General features: G+C 37.0%; 1 protein-coding gene across 10 annotated transcripts in view; it reads left to right on the top strand.

Moving 5' to 3' along the window:
• Dmd (dystrophin) overlaps positions 1–27,411 on the top strand; it is a 2,062,171-nt gene that overhangs the window by 1,967,811 nt on the left and 66,949 nt on the right. For all 10 annotated transcript variants that reach the window (XM_071606751.1, XM_071606753.1, XM_071606749.1 and 7 more), the window contains 3 exons: positions 3,917–4,118; positions 6,732–6,817; positions 9,167–9,324. In XM_071606751.1, the coding sequence (XP_071462852.1) occupies positions 3,917–4,118; positions 6,732–6,817; positions 9,167–9,324 (446 nt within the window). The remainder of the gene's footprint in view (positions 1–3,916; positions 4,119–6,731; positions 6,818–9,166; positions 9,325–27,411) is intronic.

The raw sequence follows: 27,411 nt of genomic DNA, 5'->3' as shown, positions 1-27,411 counted from the left end.
TGATTTTAAACATACTTTCTAACTGTGAAAGTCTGTGAATCTGTAGAAATAAATTATTAAAATCAGCTCCTTATTTGTGGCATACATATAAAGTTATAGAGTTATCTAGAATTATCCCTTGAATCTAGAAGGTTAAGAGGATGATTAGGCACAATCAGAGCTTCAGGAACCATTTGTGGGGTCCTTGTGCTTAAGCCCTCCCTCCCAATATATTGTCTGCCTTTTCTATACAAAGAAAATTCTTCTCTTTTTTTTTCTTTCTTTCTATCTTCTTTTTAAAAAAAAAAAATTGTACCAGGGATTGAACCCAGGTGCATTCAACCACTGAGCCACATTCTCAGCCTTTTTTAAAATTTATTTTGAGACAGGTTCTTGCTAAGTTGCTTAGGGCTTTCTTAAGTTGCTGAGGGTGGCTTTGAAGTTGCAATCCTCTTGCTTCAGCCTCCAAAGACAATAGGATAACAGTCGTATGCCAGTGTCCCCAGCTATACAAAGAACATTCTGAAGGGCCAGTCATTTTTGTCCTCTCTCCACCCTTTCTCACCCCTGCCAACCATCAGGCATGAGTGATGCCCTTACATGGTCCTATTCTTCAATAGCATCAAAGCCTGTAGCATTGTCTTCTATTAAAATATTTTTTTGTAAGAGGGCATATTATAATATTAGGCTTTTATATTTTTATAGCTTTCGAAATATATCCCTTAGTGAATATACTAAAGGAGGTGTGTGTGTGTGTGTGTGTGTGTGTGTGTGTGTGTGTGTAGATTTCAAATGGAGATTTATAGCTTGAGGAAAAAGGATAGTTTCACACATTGTGTCTGTTGGTTGCTTATAGAAACTGCTAATCATTACTATATACAAAATTTCATTAAAAAATCACCACATTAGCCTGGTACACTGACACATGCTGTAATACCAGCTTACTCATGAGGTGAAGGCAGGAGGATTGAAAGTTTGAGGCCAGCCTAAGCAATTTAGGAAGACCTTTTTTTCAAAGGAAAAAAATAAAAAGGGCTTGGGATGCAGCTCAGTGGTAGCACTCCCCTGGGATCAATCCCTAGGAACCCCTGCTCCCTCCCCAAACCCCCCACAACTGCATGTATTCTTTGAGATGCTCATTTTAAGCAGGAAGTGTATGTCCATGTGGCATTTGAATTCTCTTTGTCAACTTTCCCACCTCCTTTCAGGTCGTCCATAGCATGAGCTGTGTATACCCTAAATAGAAGTCTTTTAAAAGTTGTTCCATGAAAGCAAAATTCTGTTTGATATGTTTGTTTTGGATAATGTGGTCTTCAGCCTTCTGTGACGGATTGTTCTTATGTTGAACCACATCCAGTTTTAGCAGAGCACACTGCATAGTATTTCTCTCGTGTGTCATCTTCTGCTCCTGTTATTTCATAGCAATTGCCTTGCTCCCCTCTGGAGCTATTTATACTCCAAATTTTCTGTTCTGTGTGTTACTCATTCACCTGTGCAGAGATAAGAGTAGACCCAATAAAATGAAACTCACACAATTTTGCTGTTTGTTTCCATCACATGGGTACATTAGATTCATAAAAAGAAAGTGAGCCTGAAAGTTCTCACTTGTTAGTTCTTATATCCTTGGATCTAAAGCAAACTATTTAAAATGATTAAAGCAGAGTGACCAAAAATAAATAAATAAAAAACCTTCAAACTACCCATAGCTACCTTTAGTATATAAAGAAACATGTTAGCAATATTGGTATTTGAAAGAAATCCATTCCTATCCTCCAATAATGGAACTGGTATGCTGTATTCTGAATGTTCTCCTGACCTGCACTTAAAAATGTGCCCTCTGAGGAAGTCAAGCACACAGAAGACAGGATGAAAAGTTTCAGTCTTTTGTCCCTCCCATGCAGTCCCTATTTGACTTTCCCCTCCTTAGATTCTCCTGCTTCTTTTCCTCTACCTGACTCCTTCTCAAATCAATCTCCCAAGTTCTGTTCTTATCTGCCAGTTTAAACAATCTTAGATTCAATGAAAAGAGGTCACTTTTTTTTATCTTCAGAGTATAGTCGTGCACTGTATAATGATGTCAATAATGGACAGAATATGTGTCAGTGGCCCAATAAGATTATACCATCTAGTGATGTTGTAGTCATCTTAATTTGTGTAAGAACACTGTATGATGTTCACACAGCAAGGAAATCACCTAATGGGGCTTTTGTTCAGAATATATTACTGTCAGCTGGGCGCAGTGCGGCATACCTGTTATCCCAGTGGCTCTGGAGGCTGCAGCAGGAGGATCACAAGTTCAAAGCCAGCCTCAGCAATTTAGCAAGGCCCTAAGCAACTTAGTGAGACCCTGTCTGTAAATGAAAAATAAAAAGGGCTGGGGATATGGTTCAGTGGTTAAGTGCTCCTGGGTTCAATCCCTAGCACACGTACAAAATAATATATCCCTGTCATTAAGCAGCACATGACTGTATTTTAAAACAAAAGTGGCTGGGTGTACCTCAGTGTCAGAGCACTTTTCTCACATGTGCAAGGCCCTTGGTTCCACCCCCAGCATGGCCCAAAAAAAAGAAAACAAAAAAGAAGAGGGCCTTTCCTTCCATAGGATGGGTGTTAATTCAATAGATTTTAGGGAAACTGGTGGTCTATGAGGACATAGAGTTTTGGGGTTCAGACCACAGCACCACTAAGAGCACAAAGTTTCACTCATGGGGGTGAAAAACAAAGAAAAATACCTCGTGCTTCTGCCACCAGGTCATGATCCCAGGAAAACTCTAGAACTTTTTATTTTCCTTTCTCAAAAGAGAAAAATGTGCACTACTACATAAGTATTAACCACTGTTTTTGGTTTTTTTCTTAGTATTTAATTAGAAGTGGCCACAAGTAACTGGTAAAATACACGATATAGTCCTAAATTTGCATTTCTTCATTATTGGGAAAGCTGTTTACTGACTAGAATGACCTGTGTTTATCTGAAGTTGCTTTTATAATTGCTGTGCCCCTTCCCCTTAGATATCTGAGAGATGTACTTAATTATTATTGATTCTTTGTCTCAAAGGACTGAGAATTCTGACCAGTGCTTATGTGTTTAGGGGGGTAAAATAGCAATGTGTTGCATTTCCACTTTGGTTAATAAATTGGCTTTAGAAAGAAGCATCTTTTTTATGCACCTGGGAATAAAGCTTGTGATTTGCTGATGTTGAACAAGGTTGAAGTTTCACTTTTGCAAAAATTTTGTCTTTTAGCATATGATTAAATATTACCTCAGATCAAAGGATCCCCCACCTTACCTTGGAAGTTCTTGGAGGACTTGAAAAGTACATTGTAAAATATAGTTTGAAGGTGAAAGGAGAAATAAATGTGCCTTAGGCTTGAAAACTGGATGTAATGTGTAGTTCCTTTCGTTTGCTTATAGAAAGTGTTAGTGGAGTTGATTATTTTTTTAGTTGATGTTAAGGGAGCAAGGAGATGCTGAGATGACTGCTATTTCAAGGAGAGAAATGCTTAATGACTATAAATGTATAGCAAGAAATAGAATTTACACAACCTTAGCCATACAGATTAATCTAACTGACCTCCTCTAATACTATCACAAGAAAGTGTTGTCAGGATCTCTTTGAAAATCTCTAGTATAACATTGTTTTGCTTATTCAGGTGGAAATGGCTCTGTTGGCACATAGAAAAGGCTGGGTCCCCTTGGCTCTCAAATAACCCCCTATAGTGCAGGGAAGGAAACTGTCTCTTTGCCCACATCTTCACCCAAGACCAGTGAGAGTTGAGAACAACCTCAGATTCTGAATGATGAAACTAGAACACCTTTGAAGATTGTGGAGTTCAGGTCTGGTATTTACTATGTTGGCTAGGATTCTCAAGGGAAAAGAAAGGACTTTAAAAGGAGTGTTTTATGTTTTGAATCATCTGTGATTTTATGTTTTTACAGTGGATCTCTTGAGCTTGTCAGCTGCATGTGATGCTTTGGACCAGCACAACCTCAAGCAAAATGACCAGCCCATGGATATCCTGCAGATCATTAATTGTTTGACCACCATTTATGATCGCCTGGAGCAAGAGCACAACAACTTGGTCAATGTCCCTCTCTGTGTGGATATGTGTCTCAACTGGCTACTGAATGTTTATGATACGTACGTATGGCAAGTGTTTTGAGGGACAGTGTCATAGGAGAACTAGCTTACACAGTGGTGATGATGTAATTAGTATTACAATAAGGCCCCAGAAGCTGTGGAACTAATGTTGTCTCTGTGATAATTATTTCTGCCTTTATATGACTGGAAAAAATATTTTGATAAGCTAGGAAGTAAGAGCTAGAATGTAGATAGCTCTCAGATTAGAAAGCAAATAAAACCATGAGATACTCATGTTTGAAGTAGTAGAATGAGTCACTGTGTATCCACTGGTTCTTTCCCTTTCTCACCAATGTCTTCTGGAATCCTGCATCCACTTTGGGGTTAGTCCCTCTCACTGACAGTAATGATTATGTTCCTGGAGATGCTGGTATACCTGTCACCAGATCAGAATTTTCTCAGCTAACATGTAGGAGAATTTTGCAGATTATGAATTGAGAATCCAAACACAATGAAAAATAAACACCTTAGTGCTGCACCCTCACCCCCTCAAACTGAGGGAGATTTTGTTTTGTATTTTATTAAGCTTTTACAAAGTCTCAGCTAGGGACCCCCATTCTTCACTCTTTCTCAGAGAGCAATTATTTCTTTTGGATTGTCTGCAGGAGATACCTCCAGTTCTAATTTTTGTCTTTGGTTCAATGAAGACAATTGAGGAAGGAAGCAGAAGAAATTGGTCTTGATTTCCATTGAATTCTTCTTCAACCTCAAAATTATAACATGTCTTCTCATTTTACACATCAACCAGAACATTATTCCTACTTGAAAATCCGGGAAGGTTTTATTGAAAGGAGATGCACATCAACCATTCTGCCTTTTGCTTTTTTTGGAGACTTCTACCACTTCCTTCATTAAGATTTATACTCTTTTCTTTGTTATTTTGATAAGGTGTGACTTTTTAAATTTCAGGGCCATCTAGCTATTTGGTTCATAATTATCTACTAAATCCTTGAACATGTTGGATTTTTAATTGTGGATTACATTTACATTTATTTTTAGGAGGGTTTGTACTCAGATCTTCCCGCAGATATATTTTGGCACCCTTTTCTTGGCAGATGACATGTGAATGGATTTTAAATATATGACTTTTATTCTACCTTCATGAAAATTATTTGGGGATAATTTTAACTCTTTGAAGACCTGAGTTACTTTATTTATTTGTTAAACTTTGATTTGCCTGTACTTAAGATAGAAAAAGATTAAAAAAAAAAAAAAAAAACTTCCAATGATAGGAATTTTGTTAATGATTAGGGTCCAGTATATCTTTTTACCAAGGGATTTAATAAGTTGTACTTGTTGAAAATAGAATATATTGGCCACCAAAAATATCAATATCTGAGGCACAGTAGCTTTTCATAATCAAATAGGAAGCTGAAAAATTATTGAACGAGGGGCTAGGGATATAGCTCAGTTGGTAGAGTGCTTGACTCACATGCACAAGGCCCAGGGTCCAAACCCTAGCACCACACACACACACACACACACACATACATACACACACACACACACACACACACAATTATTGAATGACATTTCCTACAAAATGAAAAGTTTTTCATTTTTTTCCCATAAATGAAATAAGCTTGTTAATAAGTTTGATATGTAATGCTTTATTTCAAGTTTCTTTTCTTTCTTCCTTTTTTAAAAAATATGGTGCTGGGATGGAATCCAGGGCCTTGCATATATTCCAGACTCTACCAATGAGCTACATCCCCAAGCCTATTTTTTTTTTTTTTTGAGACAGGGTCTTGCTAATTTGCTAAGGCTGATCTCGAATTTTTGATCCTATTTCTCAGTCTCCTGAGTGGGTGGGATTATAGACATGTGCCACTGTGCCCATCTGTATTTCAGCTTCTTTATATAAAATGAAAGCTCTTATAGAGCCCATATTTGAATGCTATCTAATAGAATGTATCATATTTATAGATATTATTATTTGGGGATAAACATTCATAATTTAGTGTCATGTGGCCTGGAGTGATTAATATTCTTAATAAGGAGTAATTTGATGAAAATTTGAGAGTGTTGAAGAGAGCAGAGAAGTTATTTGCTGGTAATTTTTTGTCTTTAGTAACCAAAGTAGGTAATTTGCTTTAGTAACCAACATAGTTTAATGCGTAGTTGTAATTCTTCCACTTAATCCAAAGTAGGCTCTTCAGAGGTGTAGATTGATATATTTTCCCCTATTTCATGCAGAGCTACTCTAATAATTCAAATAAAGCTTTAGGAATTAAAAACTTGGTAAATAATTTAGTTAAGAAAATTTCCATTGAATTTTGGATCATGAGCAAATAGATGATGAACTCAAGAAAAGTTCTTATTTTTTTTTTCTTAATTAAAAAAATATTTTTTTAGTTGTAGATGGACACAATACCTTTATTTTGTTTATTTATTTTATGTGGTTCTGGGGATCAAACCCAGGGCCTCACACATGCTAGGCAAGTGCTCTACCACTGAGCCACAACCCCAGCCCTTGATTTGTTTTTAAAAATCTTAATAGACCAATGGTCAGTAGAGTTTCCAAATCCAGGACATTTTTTTTTTTTTAATTAGAACTCTTTACCCTCTAGTAAAATATCAGTAATTGTTTTCTGGTTTGATTCTTCATAATAGGGGACGAACAGGGAGGATCCGGGTCCTGTCTTTTAAAACTGGCATCATTTCTCTGTGTAAAGCACATTTGGAAGACAAGTACAGATGTAAGTCATGTATATTAACTCTGTATTCTTTTATTGATGTTGGCTAATTACCCTAGTTCTAGATGGGAAATGACATACTGTTCTTATTTGACAGCAGGTTCCTCATGTAAGATGTAGAACTGCTTTTAGAGTGTCATAAAATTTGGTTTGTGCCATTCCCTGTCAAACATTAAATTGCAGGTATTTAAATAGAGAACGAGGATTAGCTTCTCCAGGCCGAGTATTATTTTACATTACATTGACTGTGCCTGAATGAAACACGTGTTTGTAGAGAATAAAGTCTGATTTCCTAACCCTTTGTATAAGTCAGAAAAATAAATGTGAAAGTTTAATCCCTGCACTTGCCTCATCTTTGGATTCTTATTTAAAGAATACTATCTGGCATTCAAGCTCAAGAAACATTGTTTATTTTATAATCATCTTACTGCAAGTTGTACTGACACATCCAATTCAGTGACATGACTAAATTTTATTGTTCCAGAGACAGATAGCTTGCCGTTTCTTAAAGAGTAAATACCACCCTACAGAATTTTATTTTGATTAGCCATTGGGTTCTTTTGCTTTGAAAAGTGTAAATCTAAATTAAAAGCAAATGCTAGAGGAGTGATGGTTTAATGACCAAGTGACCACCCATTCCTATTGTAAAGGATTGTACTTATTTTTCTCCTTTAAATACTTGTAAGAAATCTTTTCAAGAGGAACATTAAACAGTCTATCTTGTCTTCTGCCTTTTCCCCTAAGGCCTAGCACATGTGGATGAGATGTGCTGAGCTTAAGAACAGGCAAGAGACTGAATCCTTCCATAGCCACTCTGTGTCCTTGTACTCATTTCTCATCAAAATACATAAACTGTTTCCAATTCCACTTTTATGTAGTTTCTACTTGGGTTTTCTCATCCTAAGACCCCAAATAAATAAATAAATAAATGAAAATAACTAAACAACTTTTCTTAACCCTTTACAGATTGTTTTGGATAAAACATTGTTTCCTTGTGCTTGCTGCCTTTAAATATTGTAGCTACTTATTGCAAGGTTTTTTGGTTTTGTTGAGTTGGAGGTCTTAATGTTTTACCCAAGCTAGCCTTGAACTCCTCGGCTCAAATGAACTTCGTCTCTCAGTCTCCCCAGTAACTGGGAGGGCATATGCCACCATGCCTAGCTATGTTAGTTTATATTCTGACTTTACCCATGGCATGGTACCAGTGCATTGTTCATACTAAATTTTAATTGTCAAAGGAGATTTGATCTTCTGTTTCCTATAACTACTAAAAGAGAACATTTTGAGATAAGTGGAAAAAATATTAATCTTCGAAGTAAGATAATTTTTTATTTTGCAGAAAAATGTATATGTTTTAGAGAGATGCTAAAAAGCTGTGCATGTTGTTTCCATTTTATTATTGCCACTTTAGTTGTCTTGTTAAAATATTTAATTCCATAGAGTGTGCTTATGGGTACAAAAAACTTTTTAGGTTTTTTTAAAATTGGCATCTTCTATGTGAATATAAAGTATGATTTAAATAATTTTGTTTATGCAAACAAAACATACATTATTAGTCTTTGATATGTTCATCCATATTTTTAGCCACGTGTATTGAGCATCAGCTTCAATTTGATATTCCTGTTCTGTTCTAGAAGCTTTTGGCACACAGTTGACTAAGATATGTTCCTTGCCTTCAAGGGAACATCAATTTTTAATAAAAAGGAAATAACATTAAATCATTGACGGTAGAGCAGGATATGAGTTAACTATAAATAGGCACAGGGTTCCACTACATACATGATGGAATAGAAGCTCAATGATCTTTTAACTCCATAAAGAAGTCCCAATTTTTCTACATTTTTGAATTTCTGATGCTTAAAGGAGATGATGATGCTTTGGACTAGAGGTTGATTCAGGGCCTTATGCACGCTAGGCAAACACTCTATAACTTAGCTATATCCCCAACCTTTTCTTATTTTATTTTGAGACAGACTAAATTGCCCAGGCTGACTTTGAATTTGCAATCCTCCTGTATACCTGGGATTACAGGCATGTGCCACTGTGCATGGTCATATGGTTCTTAATGCTAAAAACTTTATTATAGTTGTTATGTCCTTTTTATGTACATATAATATTACCCAAAGGATTGTGTTTTGCCTTAAAATTCCTTGCAGGGTTATAGTTGATTTAAAAGTTGTCATCCTTCACATACACATAGTGATGATTAACTTCATCTATAAAAATATGTCTAGATTAGCATAAATTAGAAGTAAGCCCTCTCTGTGGGAATATTGACTACTCTTGAGAGTTGGCACTGAAGTTGAGTTGGACATTAGGTTTCATTGTTGCAATTCTCTTCTTCTTTTATAGACCTTTTCAAGCAAGTGGCAAGTTCAACAGGATTTTGTGACCAGCGCAGGCTGGGCCTCCTTCTACATGATTCTATCCAAATCCCAAGACAGCTGGGTGAAGTTGCATCCTTTGGGGGCAGTAACATTGAACCAAGCGTCAGAAGCTGCTTCCAATTTGTAAGTTATTCACCTTCTTAAGTAACATATTTATTCTTTGTTATTTTAGAAGTCAATTTTTAAAATGTCACCAAATTTCAATTTCTCACATTGGCTTTTTTGAAGGCAGTAGGTACAGGTTTGGGGATTTTTGAAACTTTGGTAGGAAGTGGCTTCTGGGACTCTGGGTTTGGGGCATGAATACAGTTCAGAGAAAGGAAAAGAAATTGCCATTTGTAGCAGGGTTACCACTGTTACAGAGTTGCTGGGAGAAAAGGGAGTCTTCAGTGTTTCAGTGAGCATAGAAAGAAATCTCTGGCCATAAAAAGCCTTTCAAAATAAGAAAATAGCCTTTGTAGGTGAGTCTTTTAGTCTCTCAGTTTTTCCTTCAATTCTGTCATAATAGCCTCCTTTTCAATGGCTGTTGGGAAAGAGTTAACACAGTTAGCATTTTTTCAAGAAAATCACTTTGTAGCTTTGAGGCTCCCTTCTGTTTCAAGATCTTTATGGTGGCTCCCTATAGTTTTTTTTTTTTTTCCTAAGTGGGGGTGGTGTCATTGCTGGGCATGGCACCCAAGGCCTTCTACCCTATAGTCTTTTTCTTTTCTTTTTCTTTCTTTCTTTTTTGGTGGGGGTACATACCAGGGGTCAAACCCAGGAGCACTTAACCACTGAGCCCCATCCCCAGCCTTTTTTTAATGTTTTGAGACAGGTTCTTACTAAATTGCTGAGGCTGGCCTTGAACTCACGCTCATCCTGCCTCAGCCTCCTGAGCCACTGGGATTACAGGCATGCACCGCTATGCCAGGTGTTGTAGTTTTATAACTACGATCTGAGCTTTGTATTCTTTGCCAACATCTGTCACTGGTTCAACACACTACCACTTTTGTCCACATTTTGTCTTATCCTGTCCCATTGCCTTTTCTCTGTCCTGCCTTTTCTACTCCATAATTGGTATCCCAGAAACACCTCCTTCTTCCCACCTGAGGGCCCCTCTAATTCAGATTGTTTTTGGTTTTAGTAAGGAGGGTAGGTAGGTAGGTATGGTGAACATTTTTGTGCATTTAGCTCTCTTCTTTGGAGTTTTTCCCTTAGGATGCATTCTCCAAGAGTTGGATTACCAGGCTAAAAGATAAAAATATTTTTGTGGCTTTTGATATTCATCACCAGATGGCTTTTCTTCAAAAGTTGTTTCTAATTGTTATGCCACCAAAATTAAAGGAGTAAGGTATTTGCAGGACCACATTATTCACAGTATTCAGATGTTATTGTTTTGATGCAAGGAGCTGTTTTCATATATGCAGTCTCAGTCCATTCTCATTCCAATGACAATGGCTAAGATTTACAAAATGGAACCAACTGTAAGAGCTAAATGGGTTAGACTTCAAGTCTTTCACTGTAGAATGGGATGAAAGTATAGGTAATTCTCTGGGCAGAACCCTGTGATTTTTAATTTTTTTTATATTTTTGGAACTTGGGATTGGACCTAGGAGCACTTAACACTGAGCCATATTCCTGGCTCCCCCCCCCAAATGGGGGGGGGGGATTTTGCTAAGTTGCTTAAGGCCTCATTAAGTTCCTGAGGCTGACCTTGAACTTGGTGATCCTCCTGTCTCAGCCTACTGAGTTGCTGGAATTACAGGCATATGCCACCATGTTCAGCTGGTCCTGTGAATATTTAGATGTTTAGAGCAGTTTGAGTATTTATTTAATAGTTAATTGGGCAAATGGAATGCACACAAAGTAAACCCACTTAAGTAGAATAGGATATATTCTTTGGAATCTTACCAAAATGATGGCAAATTAACTATAAAAGAAAAAGAGATGTGCAAAAATAAATGCACATATCACCTCATACCCAACCTTACCCAAATGTGAATGGACTATCACTATCTAGATTTTTTTTACCTGTTGCTCTGTTAATATTTTGACTCCTGAATGTAGACAGAAGTAATTTTCATATGATGAATATTAATGGCCTCAGTAATATATATTCATTTTGTTTTTTAAATCCATTTGTACCACAACTTGCACTGATGTGTTTCCCCCTAATTTTTGTTTTCTCTTTAGTCAAATTTAAGGTTTTTTTTGAGTCCTAGTTGTGAAACACACACACAATGTTCATATGTACATATATGTACATATGTGTGTGTATTTTGTCTTGGCTTAAGGATAAGTATCACAACATAAAAGGTTGCCAACTCTCTCTGTTCAGTGATAGTCCCTACTATAGAGAAAACTAGGCTTATTATTAAGGGCCTGCTGGGAGCCTTTGTGTCACATCACCCCACTGTACTGACTCATCAAGCAGCCACTGTCACTGCAGCCTCTGTCCTTAGATTTGGTTGTCAGATAAGGGGCTGCTAGACTGAAGTTCTGCTTTCCCTGTGTTGCCCCTCTTAAGAAGAGACCGTCTCTTTTACCTCTACTGCCTCCCTGGGCTGGATGCCTCCCTTCTTTCTTCCCTCCATATCTCTTGTTTGGTTATTCCCCTGTCTCTGTAATAGCAACTCGCTTCTCTGTGTCAGGACTTGGAACTGAGTCTGTCTTTGCGTGTTTACTCAATGCCTCCTGGCTAACCAGTCTGCAAGCTCTTGGAAGCATGTTTTGTAAGACTGGAGAGAAATCAGTCAAGAGATGAACAGCAGGAACAGGTGGCTTTTCCTTTTCTCTCTACTATTTTGTATTTTCTGAACTTTTCTTTTTGGAACATTTATAATTAGAAAAAAATTTAGGAAAGTGCTACCTTTTGAAATTATTTTATTACTATTATTTTTAGTACTGGGGATTGAATCCAGAGACACTTTACTGCCAAGTTACATACCCAGCCCTTTTTATTTTTTCTTTTGAGACAGGGCCTTACTAAGTTTCTGAGGGCCTTACTAAGTTGTTGACGTTGACTTTTAAGTTGTGATCCTCCTGCCTCAGCCTCCCCAGTAACTGGGATGGCAGGTGTGTGCCACTGATTTTTAAAAAAAAAAATTTAGGGAAGCAAACATCTTTGTTTGGTTCCTGATAATTGCCTCTCTTATATGGTTTCAGGCTTTCTCATGACACATGCACACAATTGTACTGTTTATCTAGCAAGCCTCCATGCCACACTCCAGCCTCTTATATTGATCTTATCATCTGCCCTCTTATTGTTTTACAGAAAAAAAAATATTTACTGTGTGATGCTATTCTTAAAAAATCTGCAGTTTCTTTTTATTGTCCTCTCAAAAAATAATAATTTCTATTTAGCCTTCATACTGTTCCTACTCCGGATCCATGACTATTACCTTGAAACACTTCTCTTACTACCATGAAACAGCTGCCTCCTCCCACTTGTATATGCTGTGATTATAAAGGATATTGTTCCTATTGCTACCAACAAAGCTTTACCTTTGTTCATGTGAATTCTTCCATTTAATCTATGACCAGTCATTTGAGGAGAATAGAAAAGACTGGCTTTTGAGTGTGTGTGTGTGTGTGTGTGTGTGTGTGTGTGTGTGTGTGTTTGTTTATATTGTTTGAACAATTTATCTGTGTCCTTACAGTCCCTCAGCTGATGCAAAAGTTTGATTCATCATCCAATATGCTCACCCCCACATTTGTCACCTCATTCCCAAATATGTACTTTTTAATACTTCTCCCTCCCAGCCTCCCAAGGTGAAATAATAAACATTTCTTCTAGGTTCTGGATAGAACAAGAAATGCCATAGCAAAACAGAGGACATAAGAGAGATAAGAGGAGTTGGGGAGAAAGGAGAAATAAATTTGAAGTATTGGCCAATTGGATATTTCTAGGAGGATGGAGCCAGGTGTCTGGGTTTTCATGACTTAGATTTGGGGAGCCTCTCAACTTGTAGTAATTCACAGATTGAATGACTTCATTGTGAATGCCGACTTCAGAATCCACTTCCTGGCCCTGGCCTGCTGGCCCTGGCGTGCTTTTCCTCAGCCAGGTGCTCTGGCGGTCACCTTGCCTTTCATTGTGCAACGGGCATGAAAATACAATGTTTGCTGTAGGGAAAGATAACAGCAGTGAAAATGTCCTCTGCCCTTTGTTTGAAGTCTAAGACCTTGGGAAAGGAAACAGGCCGGCTCCTTCTGCAAACTTGTGCTCAAAGTCTGCTATTTCTAGTAGCCAAAAGAAAGGGCAGTAAAGTATTTGTTACTTTTACAGAGGATACTTCTTTCATTTCCTTTGTTTCTTGTCTCCAACTGGAAAACTTACTTTTTTTCCCAGGATGGAACAGTTAGGAAGGTACTCAGTCTTCAGATTCAGACAAGGGCCTGCTAGTAGCAAAAAGAGAGGTGTGTTTTCTTGTCCTACCCTCTCTGGACGGTCTTTTATTTTGTTTTTTCTGTATTACTGGGAATTGAACCTAGAGGCACTCTGCCCTGAGCTACATCCATAGTCCTTTTTCATTTCCTTTTTTGGTACTGGGGAATTTAACTCAGGGGCCCTTGACCAATAAGCCATATCCCCAGCCCTAGTTTTTGTATTTTATTTAGAGACAGGGTCTCACTGATTTGCTTAGTGCCTCGCTTTTTGCTGAGGCTGGCTTTGAACTCTTGATCCTCCTGCCTCAGCCTCCCAAGTTGTTTTTTTAAACATTTTTAGTTGCAAATGGACAGATAACTTTATTTATGTATTTATGTATTTATTTATTTATGTGGTGCTGAGGATCGAACCTAGTGCTTCACAAGTGCAAGGCAAGCACTCTACCACTTAGCCACAACCCCAGCCCTAGAAATAAAGTTTTGAAACTAGTTTGTTTTAGAAATATAGCTTCAGTGAATGCTTGATCAGGTTGTCCTTCTTTCATATTCCATGGAAACAGTACTGTTGAGAGAGTAGATTGATCTTTATGACCTTAGTAAGGCTCTGGCCATGAGTCACAAGTCAGCCTGCAGGAAACTTGGGGGTTGTCCACATCATTCCTGTTTTAGACGAGAAAACAAGGTCCAGAGAGGCAGGATGGACATATTTTACATCACACAATTATGCCAAGTTGTGATTTTAACCAGTTCAGGTTCTAAACTGAACTAATAAAGTATTGATGTGTTAATATGATCCTTCATATACATTTTAGATTATAATATTACCACAAGGATAAATGAGCATCCCTGCCCAAAACACATTCACACCTTTATTTAAAATACCGTAATCCCAATTACAGGTGCCTAGTCTGTTTTCAAATACAACCAAGGAATACTTTTAGGTAGGAAAGTTTTTATAGGTTTAAGTGATTCCAGAAAGAGTGCAATATCAGTAAATGGTATTGGGCAATGCCTGAGAGATACTCCCTCTTTCACTATGATAGTCTCTAATATTTTCTTCTGTAAACATTTTAAGGACTTTATTATTTAGGTAGAATCAAGCGTACCAACTTTATATTTAATATGCTTCACGTACAAGAGCTAGAGTGTCAAAATCTGCTTATTCTACATCTGTTTTCTGCCTCCTGTTGTATTCATGCATTCAAAATGAATATGTTGCTTTTTCATCTGTCTTCTGAATTTTTCTATTCCTGTGTCAAAATGATTATTATCTGTGCACAGTTGCTGTAGTATCAAATGATATGGAAATGAGAATAAATTACAACCTCAACTGTTGAGAGCAAATATATATATATATATATATATATATATATATATATATATATACACACACACACACATTTATATATATATGTGTGTGTGTGTGTGTATATATATATATAAAACAAATACATATCTCATAAGTAAGTAATAAGTCATTCTAGAATATCTGGAGTAGTGAATGGCAGAGCAGTTATGCACATAGGCTCTGAAGCCTGACCATCTGGTTCCAAATCCCACCTTTGCTGTTGCCTAGATGTGTGGTCATGGGCACATTTCTTAACCTTCCCGACCTCTGAACTCTTGCTGTGATTATGGGGATTCAATGAACCATTAGATTCAAAGTGCCTAGAGCTGTGGTAGGGGCATAGTAGGTGCTCACTGAATGTTAGATATGGTTATCTAAATTGTATTGTAACAAGAGAATATACTGCGAAGGTTAACAGTTCTTTTTATCTATAACCAAACATCTGTGGATTCGATTTGAGGCTCTCGAGATTCTATTTCTTTACAAATGTTAACATGCCATGCCAGAATACTTTAACTGCTTAGACAGCATTCCCCAGGCCAATCGACCACACTTTATATTTTCAGTGCTCAAAATAACTCCTAAAAATTCTATTTTTCTTTAGTTTCTCTTGGCTTTTTGTTTATTAATCAAACACTGGGTGCTTGGGTTAACTTCTCAACATGCAGTAAAGGTTATTTTCTTTACCAGTATTTTGAAGATAATTTTGAGTTGTAATTAACACGTTTTACTCATAGGGTAAGGAAAAGCACATGTCATTCTGTTTCCCTTCTTTTTGAAACTTTATTTCTTATTGGTGCATTATGATTATACATAGTAGTGGGATTCATTATGCCATATTCAACATGCACATAACTCAACTTTATCAATCTTATTCTCCAGTACCTTCCCCCCGCCCCTTAGTACTCTACAGTAGCACTTCTTTGGGCTGGGGGTGTGACTTAGTGTTACCTTGGGAGCTTTCTTGGGGCTCCTGAGTTCAATCCCGAGCACTGGTAATGAATAAATGAATGAATGAAGCACTTCATTGTGATGAACAAATCTATCTACCTACATTCCTTCCTTCCCCAACCTTTCTTTCTTTTCTAGAAAAGTTGAGGTAGAAGTGCTAATAGAAAAAAAAAGACTTTATTGAGGTGCATACTTTTAGTTGGACAAATATTCTGGACTCCCTTTTACTGCTTCATCATCAGTTCTTACTCACAATAAAACCTATCCCCAAATCATGGAAACAAGAAGATTTGAGTTCAACTTTTACCATCTTAATTTTTCCATGTTTATCACTTGATTTTGTTTGTTTGAATGGAAAGTTCTTTCTACAAAGAGGATTTAAGTTCTCTCCTCCTTGGACAATCTTGTCTGTTTATCCAAGGTTCTTAGCATGTCATGGTTTTCTGATTAAACTGCTAGAGGGTTTCGTTTTGGTTAGATTTAGCATTTGATAAAATTTTAAAATCTTGTCTCTTTTAAGGCTCTATTTTATTTACATGAAGAAAAATTTACTCTGTCTGGTATTTTGTTGTATGAGTTTAGACAATACATATGGTCATATCACCATCACAATCAAGGCAAACATTTCCATCACCCCTAAAATTTCCTCATCTTGGGTTGGGGTTGGGTCTCAGTGGTAGAGCACTTGCCTAGCATGTGTGAGGCACTGGGTTCAATCCTCAGCACCTCATATAAATAAATAAAAATAAAGGTCCATTGACAACTAAAAAGTATTTAAATTTTTTTTCCTCATGCTTTAGTATTACCATGCTCATTTTCAACCTGTGGAAACCATGGCTCTGCTTTTTTTTCCTATAATTTTGCCTTTTCTCAAACTGGATTTTAAACAATTACAGGAAGCAGTAATGAGAGAGTTAACTTTATTTTTATACTTTTGCATAATATGGCTTGCTCTATACTTGAGAAAGTATATTCCATGATATCTATAGATTTATTTTGCTATGTATATATAAAACTCTTCTAACATAATAATAATATTGAATATACTGAGTGATTTGCATAGACTTAAATTTGTGCTTGTGTCCCCTAGGGCCAGTGTGTTAATTGGTTTATTAGTCAGGTGGAGTGGGAAGCCTGAGTTCAGGACAGTTGTCCTTGAACATGTAAATGAAGAGTGGATAATCACCATGTGTTATTGTTTGGGCTGATTTTATCTTTAATGGGTGATTCAGAGTCCTGATTAATATTTAGAGCAGTGTCTGCTGGCCTCCAACCCATTCATTATCTTAGAACTTTAAATAAAATACTTGATTTTTTATCCAAGACAGCAGTTATGGGAAGCCTTTTACTTCTTTTCTACAAAAACAACTTTTGACCTCTCAATCCTTACTTTAAACAAGAAAAAAAATTCTGTAGATGTGGGAATTCTTTAACATTTTCCTGGTTAGGATTCACATTTAGGATCTCAGAAAAACACGTCTGGATGGTTATGAGAGGATGATTTAGAAACCAGGGGAAGGGCACAGAGGAAATCAGTTTTAATGTTAGGTTTGTGTTTTTTGAGAAAACCAATCCTGAGGAGCTTTTCACATTTTATACCAGCGATATTAATACTCTTTCCTCTTCCTCTTCACTCTTACCCATCCTCCTGCCTTGCCCTCCACTATGAAGGACTGACATGAGACAAACAGTGGTTTCTAGTTAGTAGTTTAATTTGGAAACATTTCAAGCAAAAAGAAGAATTGAAAAAATAGTATAATGAACACCCATATATTCAGTATATTGGTATGAACTAAGGTTAACTTTTTGACCTATTCACTGTATCCACCCTCCCAGTTCTTTCCACGTGTATGTCTATATGTGTATAGAACACATTTATTTATTTATTTATTTATACCCAAGATTGAACCCAGAGGTGCTTAACTACTGAGGCCACATCCTCAGCCCATTTTAGTTTTTATTTTGAGACAGGGTCTGGCTAAGTTGCTTAGGGCGTCACTAAGTTGCTGAGGCTGCCTTTGAACTCACAAATCTCCTGCCTCAGCCTCCTGAGCCCCTGGGATTATAGGTATGCACCACTTCACCTGATGCAACAATATATCCTTTTCTTAAGGGATGTTCTCCTACATAATTGCTATGCCTCCATCACATACCAATTTAGCATCGATTTACTAATACTATAAGGATAGTCTTTATAGCTTGCTCTTTTCTTCCAGGATCCAGTCCAAGGTGTTGTCTTCCATTTGCTTTCTATGTCCCTGTACTTGAATCTTGAGTCACCTGGCATTTTTCTTTTTTATATTTCTTTGTTTCATGGAATTTTCTGATTGCTTCCTTATGATTAGATTTAGGTTAAAAAATTATTTTTGCAAGAGGACCATAAAGGTGATGCTGCAAACCTTCTACTGCATCCCATCTAGAGGGACAAAATAACACTTTATTCTTATCAATTGGTAACAATAAACAATGTTAAGGTGGTGTCTGCTGGATAGTTCCATTAATTCTACCATTCTTTCTGAATGTATTAGCTGGTTTCCTTCTGTGAAGAAAAGCTCCCACTTCTCCCCCATCTTTTCTGAAGTATCACTGTGGCCATTCAAGGTGATTTCAGATATACAGAGAACGATGCTTCTCCTGATGGAATTGCCTTTGGCATTGGCATAGCTTAAAATGGCAATCCATAGAATTGATAGTTATTTCTCCCCATAGAAGCATAAACATATATCTAATGAATATATTTCCATATTAACCAACTCCTTGGGAAGAACAAGTTGAGGTGACCAAAACATATAATATGAACTGTACTAAAAGAGGATTGAGAAGCTCATAGGTTTTTGTTGTTTTTCCTTTTTTGTTACTTCAGTATATATTGACCTACACCTGTCACTCTATGTGGCTCATATATGCCATAGCATCTAATGGAACAAATGACCTGTAATGCCAAAAAAGAAGGGAGAAAGGAGGTCATCAGAGAAGATATGAGTACATGTTTATCAGTGTTTGGGGATATTCACTTTTACCCTCACGTGGTTCTTGGTAGATGAGCATAGAATTCAATTTAAGTTTAGTACCTGGGCATTGTCTTAAGTAGGCCCTGCTTAGATATCAGAGACTCTAGGATGCTGAAACAAATTAAGGACTCAAAGGATTCAAAAGATTTTGGAGATTAGCCTGCATGATCCCTTAGGAAATCACTTTTGTCCTCCCTTTTTAATACTACTTTAAGCATCCATATTTGAGTATAAAAATAAGAGATAATCTTGAGCCATTTCCTTAACCTCTTGGGGCATTTTCTCATCTGCAACATAAAGTTAAAACAGATTATCTCAGGACTTACTTATTCCCAAGTTTCTTTGATTATATGCTAAATGTTATAAAGGCAAAAAGGCTAATGGATTACTATGCTTATATCAAAGCTTGGCCATTATCAGCAAAGTCTTACCTGATCTTCTTAGTAATACCTCTTGTAACAGAGCTTTTAAGATATAGGAAACAATCTTGTACATAAGAATGTAGCCTTTCCCATGAGACAGATTGTTCTCTGAACAGAGGTAGCATACACTAAGAACAAGATATATATATATATTTTTTAAAATGTGTAGACCGTCACAGAAATGATCCCTTGTGGTCCTACACTAGTTTTCTCTGCAACTCAAAGGTAAAACACAGTATCTATGTCTAGGAGGATCAAAATGTCACCTTCCTCCTGTTTTATTGGTTACATACAGGTTTTGTATAGATTTTTATAGAGATTTTTATCACTCATTTGATTTTCATAAAAATTGGTATTGTTTGGAAGAAGGGTCATTAGTATTCTTTACAACTTGTTCTTGTTCCGCCTTTTATGTTCATTGCTAGTGTAGACTTCTCTCTTTTGTAAAATATTCCACTGATGCCCTTGGTAGATTTAGAGGTTGTTAAAGAAATTGTGATAACAGCTCAGGGAACAGTCAGGAACTGCCTGTCCTATACTGTTTGACCCTGACTAGCCATCTTCCTTGTGGTTTCAAATCTTTGTGTACAGATTGTAATTCACAAAACAGTTTTAATCAATTTAAATTCAGCAAATCTTTCCAAATACTGGGGCTTTTTCGAATCAGGGCCAGAAAAGTTGAGTTGTCGGCAATTTATGCCATTACCTATTAACAATGGCAGTGATGTTGAAAAGATTATTTGGATTAATGAAAGGAACATTTTACTAGTGAAAATTGCAAATGAACATGGCCAGGAAGGAGGAATAACCTTTTAAAAAGTCTGTGGTTCTCCCCCAGTGTTTTCCGTAAATCTGTCCTTTTCTGTCAATAAGAATGTTTGGAAATTCTATTCATGCATATGTATGCATTCAGGATCCATATATTTAGTCATTATCTTTTCTTTAAATGGGCAGAAACTTTACTAAATAAAAATTAAAACCTATATTCATTCTCTCTCTCTCTCTCTCTCTCTCTCTCTCTCTCTCTCACACACACACACACACACACACACACACATACACACATGTTCTTGGACTAGCTGATCTGCCTTACTTTGCTTGGGATAATTATTTGATGCAATTGAAGAAATAAATTTCTGGCACTATTGAGCCGGGAAGACATTCATAGAGTTGTCTATTTGATAAGCAACTTAAGATCAAATCAGTGTCTACATTCTTATGTACAAGATTGTTTCCTATATCTTAAGAGCTCTGTTACACGAGGTATTACATTGCTTAGCATGTTTCCCTGTGACTTCCAAGTTGAGCCTTTGGAGGGGGTAGGGAGGATTGGAAATTCACTCTAGGAGCACTTTACCACTGAACTAGATCCTTAGTTCTTTTTATTTAGAGACAGAGTCTTACCAAGTTGCTCAGGCTGACCTCAACCTTGTCTGCCTTTTGGGGGCAGCTGGCCTGTATGTTGTGGGATGTTTAGCAGGATCCTAGAGTCTGTCTGCTAAATGCTAATATAACCTCCTTCTGTCCCAAGTTATGACAGCCCAAAATGTTTCCACACATTGGCACATGTCATCTTGGGTACAGTATCGTCCCCTGATTGAGAACTACTGGCTTGCCTGTCTGTGATATTCCTTTTGAGGTCCTCAGTGTAAATTTTATGATGTATAACTGGGCGTGGTCATACAGGCCAATAATCCTAGCAACTTGGGAGGCTGAAGCAGGAGGATCACAAGTTTGAGGCCAGCCTTGGCAGCTTAGACTCTGAGCAATTTACGGTTACCCTGTCTCAAAATAAAAAGTGTAAAAAATGGACGGGGATGTAGATCAGTGGCAGAGCTACCCTAGGTTCAATACCTAGTATTTAAAAAAAGGGAAAAAAATGATGGGTGTTTTTGACTTCTGGGGTGTGGGGCTTGCTGAGAAATCTTTCAACTGCATTTGTTTTGGAGCCATAAATTGATATTGTTATTCTAAGAGATGGAGGAGTATTCAGGTTGACCTCTTGACCCCTCAGGATCCAGCAAATCTCTTAAATCAAACTTGCCATTTAATGTTCTTGCATTTATATTATATTGGTAACATACTAGACATTTTCAATGTTGGTATTTAAATATCTTTGTACTTGGTTACATTTGCATAAAGATGATATTTGTATAAATCTGCCCACCAACCTGCCATAACAGAGCAATAGTAATGACAACTGATTCCTTCCCCTAACCTTCATGCTATGGATGGTTCTCATAGGTCAGGACCAACAGCCAAAGAGGGGAAGGAAACCCAAGATACTTCCACATTGTGGCCATCACAGTGGAAGGAACTGAGATATGTTTGCATGTCATGGAAGAAGAAAAAGGAGGGGTTGCCAAAACAAAATGAAAATAAAACCAGACCTGGGGCTGATTGGCCTTTCTAAGAGATTTTGCTTAGATTTCTTGAGACAGGCATTTAGATTTAAGGGCAAGGTTATCCTTGATATAAATAGAATTTATTTGAGGACTTGTATGTATGTCAACAAAGAATGGCATTGACAAGGATTATTTCCATCCAATGAATGCCATCATACTTGGTTTTTTCTTTCAACTTCAACAACTTGCTGCTGTTCCTATCTATTCTTATTTTTGTAGAATGATGAAAATGTAATGTTGGATTTTAGTTCTAGTTCTGTTAGATCTTTATGGGAGCTTGCCTGGTTTTTAATTCCTTTTTTCTTTATTGCCAGACAAAAGGAGAGGGAATATACCACTCAGATACAGAATGGTTTGTCGTAAAAATGAAAGATTGAAACAGAATGAGAATGCGAATCCCCATATCTTGTCCTCAGTGCTGTCAGTTAGCATAGGCAAGCAGTTTTAAAAGAGCCAAAATGATGGATCTTGCATCTCAGGGCCTGGAAATAAACTTGAGAATTTCCAACCTTTAAGCACCAGAGAATCTATAGTATTTTGAAAGAGGAGAACATTCTGCAGCTTCTCTTGGTAATTCACACTAATGCTTTAACAACTTTCAGCATCAGGAAATTCTTCCGTATGTTACAGCCTAAATTCTTCATGCTGCTTAAGCCTGTTTCTTCTTGTTCTGTCCTCAGTGGAGGGATTGAACAGCTGGTCACAGGCCCCTATGCAAGAGCCATTCACATAATTGAAAACTGTTATTAAATCGCCCCTTCAGCTACTCTTTCTTGCTCATTCATATTCATTCTCTCTCTCTCTCTCTCTCTCTCTCTCTCTCTCTCTCTCTCTCTCTCTCTCTCTCTCTCTTTCCATGACTAAATAATCCCAATTCCCTTAAGCTGTCCTCAGGTCTTTCAAACCCTTTAATTATCATTGTGCCTTTCTGCCAAGCCTCCTGTAAGTTCTGGGTCAGTTGGAGCCCTCAGAATTAGACACTGTTTTCTATGAAGGATCTAAACAGTAGTGAAGGTGATGAGATAATTTTCTCACACTATACTTTCTGTACTTTTAGTTGTACATTATAGACATGGTGTTTAAGTTTATTTATTATTATTCTTTTTGCAGTGCTGGGGATCGAACCCATGGCCTCATGCATGCTAAGCATGCCCTCTACCACTGAGCTCCACCCCAACCTCTCTTTTATTTTTATACCTATGTTTGCTGCTGACTCATGCTCAGTTTTCTCCCTATCTTTTCAAATAAAAGAAATGTTGTGATATTTTTACACTTTCTGTGTTAAGTATGAATTTTTGCCCTGCGGCATGTCATTGAATGCATCATTAAACAATCTACCCTTTAAACATAAGTCAGAAAAAAATATACATTCTGATTAAGTGCCAGTAAACTCATATTTTAAATAGGCATGAATTAGTAATGCTTTTCAATTTACTGCCTTTCTATAATGGTTTGTCTCCTGGCTGGCTAGAAAGGGTTATTTTGTTAGACCAGTGGAGCAGGAGATTGTTATAGGACATATTGTAGCTGAGCACTTGCAATTCTTTTGACAAAGTCTTTCACTCTGTCTTTGTCTACAGGATGGGGAAATTTGTGCAACAAAGACTAGATAATATTACTGGAAGAGTCACAGTTCAGCTGTCGAGAGGACAGAATCATGTTGTTGATTTGGTGTAGGCTATAAGCGTTGCAGCTCATGTTTGTCCTTGGCCTGTAAGATATTTTCACCAGGACTGTTTGATACAAAAACTTAACTTATTTTCAAATGGAAAAAAATGAGCCAAAGTTGGGAATAATGGCTAATTCCTTGGCTAAAAGAGTTAGGATTCTCAAAGATACTGATGAGATTTTACACTGGGCTCAGACTAAGAGGAAAGTCCTTGACAGAAGTGAAAGGAAACAAATCCCAAATGAACAAGTACAGAGTGGAGGAATCGTGGAAAACAGCCAGAAACAGCCCCAAACAGCATTTCCCATAATGCCCAGCAGGGCCTTAATACCTTTTGATGTTCACAGACCTTATCAGTTAAAAAAAAGATAAAGGTCTTGGGATCAGTGAATAATAAGTGGGGAAATTCTGAGGTCAAACAAAGTTTAACGTGTTTTTTCACTGGCGACCTTCTTAGCTTTTAATATGTTAACATGCATTAAGAATTTTAAGAGGCAGATATAATGTGCAATGTTTCCTTAATTAATTTGACCTTCTTTTCATGAAGCATTTTGCTGGATGATTGATCTGCTGGATGTACTAGGCAACATTGACCCAGAGATTTTAGTTGAACAGAAACCTTATGTGAACCTATAGACCAGAACAAATAAATGTAATCCATTATTGTGTCCAGAGAAATGGAGGTACCATTCCCAGCAGATCGTATTTGGAGAATAGTTTTCTAAAGGACAATGGCAAACTGAGCCATGTCATATAAGGCAGAAATGAAAGGAATAGAGATGAAGAGGCATGGACAGATATGACAGCTATGGTAAAATATTTAAAGGACCGCATGAAGGCTGAGAACTTCTGAGTTTCTGATCAGATGGGTAATAATAATGATGATGATCATAGCAGGCATGATTCTTTCTATGTGCTGGACACTCTTCCAAGTGCCTTTCATTTGTTATCTCATTCATCTTAAAACATCCCTATGAGGTAGGCACTATTAATATTTCCATTTCATAATAGAAATTAAGACTGAGAAAATTATCTTACCAAGGTCACAGAACCAGTGAATGGCAAAGCTGGGGCTTGAACTCTCGTGGTTTGACTCTGAATCTTCTGTTCCTATCATTCCATTTCATTGCAGGGTAAAGAACTTTGGACAGGGATCCCTTACAGATGTTCAAGATTACCCTTGAAGGACATATGCTCTCTCACCTGGGTGGTATTTACATAGTGGCTGTAGGAATACACTGGCATTGGGAAGAGTTTAGATGAATGCTGGAGACCTCATAGCTCTGCAGCACCATTCCAAAAGAAGGAATTAACTTGCACCCTTTCATCTTTATATTTTGTATAATTCCTTTTTCTGCGGGGGGGCATGCAAGGAATTGAACTCAGAGGCACTCAACCACTGGGCCACATCTCCAGCCCTATTTTGTATTTTATTTGGAGACAGGGTCTCACTGAGTTGCTTAGCGCCTTGCTGTTGCTGAGGCTGGCTTTGAACTAGCAATCCTCCTGTCTCAGTCTCACTAATTGCTGGGATTACAGGTGTGTGCCACCATTCCTGGCTGTATAATTCCTTTTTAAAAAACATTTTTCTACAAAGTATCTCTGTGATGGTACTCTACCCATAGAAAAGTGCTCAACAGATGCTTTTGATCAGTAGTTTGAATTGATACCATTTTGCAGTTAGGAAATCCAAGGTTAAACATCTCATTAGAATGTTATTAAATTTCTAATTAAGGGTAATGACTGGACTGCTGGTGAAGTGGTCAGTGTTGTCAGTCTAAACCCTCCTTCCTGCCTTTCTGTGTGAGATGTGGATAGATCATTTATTAACAAGCCACATTCCAAGAGAAGCAACTTGTTTTTTTTCAGTTCCAATACTCATATGATACCAAGGATGCCATGTCATATATTCAGTTTAAATTGGTTTTGGAATAATCATTGCCCCTCAGTTCTTGGCAAAAGCAAATGAAAAATTGTCTATGGAAAAGGTATTTATTTCCATTCCAGGGTTCAGAGTATCAACAGAAAATATTTTTAAGGTCATTGTAGTACACAGGAAAAAAAATAAGCAGTTAAATACATAAGAAATTAAGGTGAGTGGCAACAGCAGAAACAGCAGACTGCCGAAGCAGACCCATAATAAATTAATATTTGAGAGTTATTAGATTATTTTTCAAAAACTCTTTATGCTGTTACAAAAGTGAAAGACAATATTGAAAAATATTGGCAGGAAAGTACAACCTTGGGAATGACCTTAAAAATGACAAAATAGGGGCTGGGGTTTTGGTTCAGTGGTAGAATGCTTGCCTAGCATGTCTGCGGCACTGGGTTCAATCCCTGGCACCATGTAAAAATAAATAAACAAATAAAATAAAGGTATTGTGTCCATCTATAACTAAAAAAAAATATTTTAAAAAATGACAAAATAGGGCTGGGGTTGTGACTCAGTGGTAAAGCGCTTACCTAGCATGTGTGAGGCACTGGGCTCAATTCTCAGCACTACATATAAATTAATTAATTAATAAACTAAAGGTCCATCAACAATTTAAACACTTTAAAAATATTTTTAAAATGACAAAATAAAGCCCAATGCAGTGGTGCATGCCTGTAATCCTAGCAACTGGGGAAACCGAGGCAGGAGGATTGCAAGTTCAAAGCCAGCTTCAGAAACTTATTGAGGTCCTAAGCAACTTAGCAAGACCCTGTCTCAAAATTAAAAAAAAAAAAAATTAAAACTGCGGGGTTCAATCAGCAGTACTCCTGCTGTTCCCCGCTCAAAAGAAAAAGAAAAAAAAAAAAAAAAACCTGACCAAATAGAGGGTTGGGAATGTGATTCAGTAGTAGGGCACTTGCCCAACACCAGCATGTGCAAAGCCCTGGGTTCCATCTGTAACACCTCAAAAAATAAATAGAGAAGAAAAAGAAATATAGTATCTAAAATTTTAAACTGTTTAAGCAGATTTGATGCAGTCGAGGAGAGAAATGAATATTCAATCAGACAACTGGATAGAAGGAATTCTTAGGAATGAATGCAAAGGATTACAAAAAGGGAAAAGCTAGGGAAGTCCTGTTCAGAAAAATGGAGATTGAGAAAGTCGAACATTTATCCAATCCTTTAAGCAGAATAGAGTAGGAACAGAGAAGAGGCACTGTTTGTTGAGATCATGACTGAGAAGATTCCAGAGCTGATTAAGACTCTGAGCACATGTTTATGAAGCCCAGTGAATCTTAAACCAGTATAAATAAAACCATAGAAACACAACACAGGAAAAGGATAGATTACCTTCAAAGGAGCAACTATCAGCTCTACTACTGATAAGATGCAAGTGGACTAATATTTCCTTATACTAAAATAACAACAAACAAAACCCCGAAGTCTTTCAGTTAAGAATTCTATACCCAGTGATTCTTGATAGCTATCAAGAATATGGATTTCAGAAAAAGAGAGGTATTTTAAGATATCCAAGACTTGGGAAATTCATCATTAATAGACATCTAACCTAAGGATATACTTGGGACAAACTGATCTCAGAGGGAAGATTTGAGGTTAAAGCAGGAAAAAAAAGTAAATAATATTATCTAACATCTAACAATTTAAAGAATTAAGACAGTTTTGTGGGGTTAAAAATATAATTAAAGTATAATTAAAATGAATTCCTACAATAATGTATAAGCCCAATGATTGGTAAGTGTATTTTGAAGTGTTCTGGATGGATGGTATTTATTATATTTAGGCTTTAAAAGAAAGAAATAGACAAACAATAGGACACCATGGGAAATTGTACTATGCCAAGTAGTATTCTAATCAGGCCAGGAGGTTCTGATTCTAGTATCAGCTTTGCCGTCAGTTAGTTGGAGAGCCTTTGAAAAGTGAGTTCTCTGATCTACATCTCTGTTTTCTTGTCTGTAAAATATGAGGCTTTGGAACCTGATGAAATTTTAAAGCCCCTCATTATGATTCTCTGAGAAGTGGATCCTCTAGGAAAAAAAAATCAATAGTTCTGAGTTGTTGTTTTTCTTTCCCCTCCTTTGAAAT

The sequence above is a fragment of the Marmota flaviventris genome, chromosome X (genome assembly GCF_047511675.1).
Source record: "Marmota flaviventris isolate mMarFla1 chromosome X, mMarFla1.hap1, whole genome shotgun sequence".
Lineage (NCBI taxonomy): Eukaryota > Metazoa > Chordata > Mammalia > Rodentia > Sciuridae > Marmota > Marmota flaviventris.
This window is presented reverse-complemented; position numbering and strand designations above follow the sequence as displayed.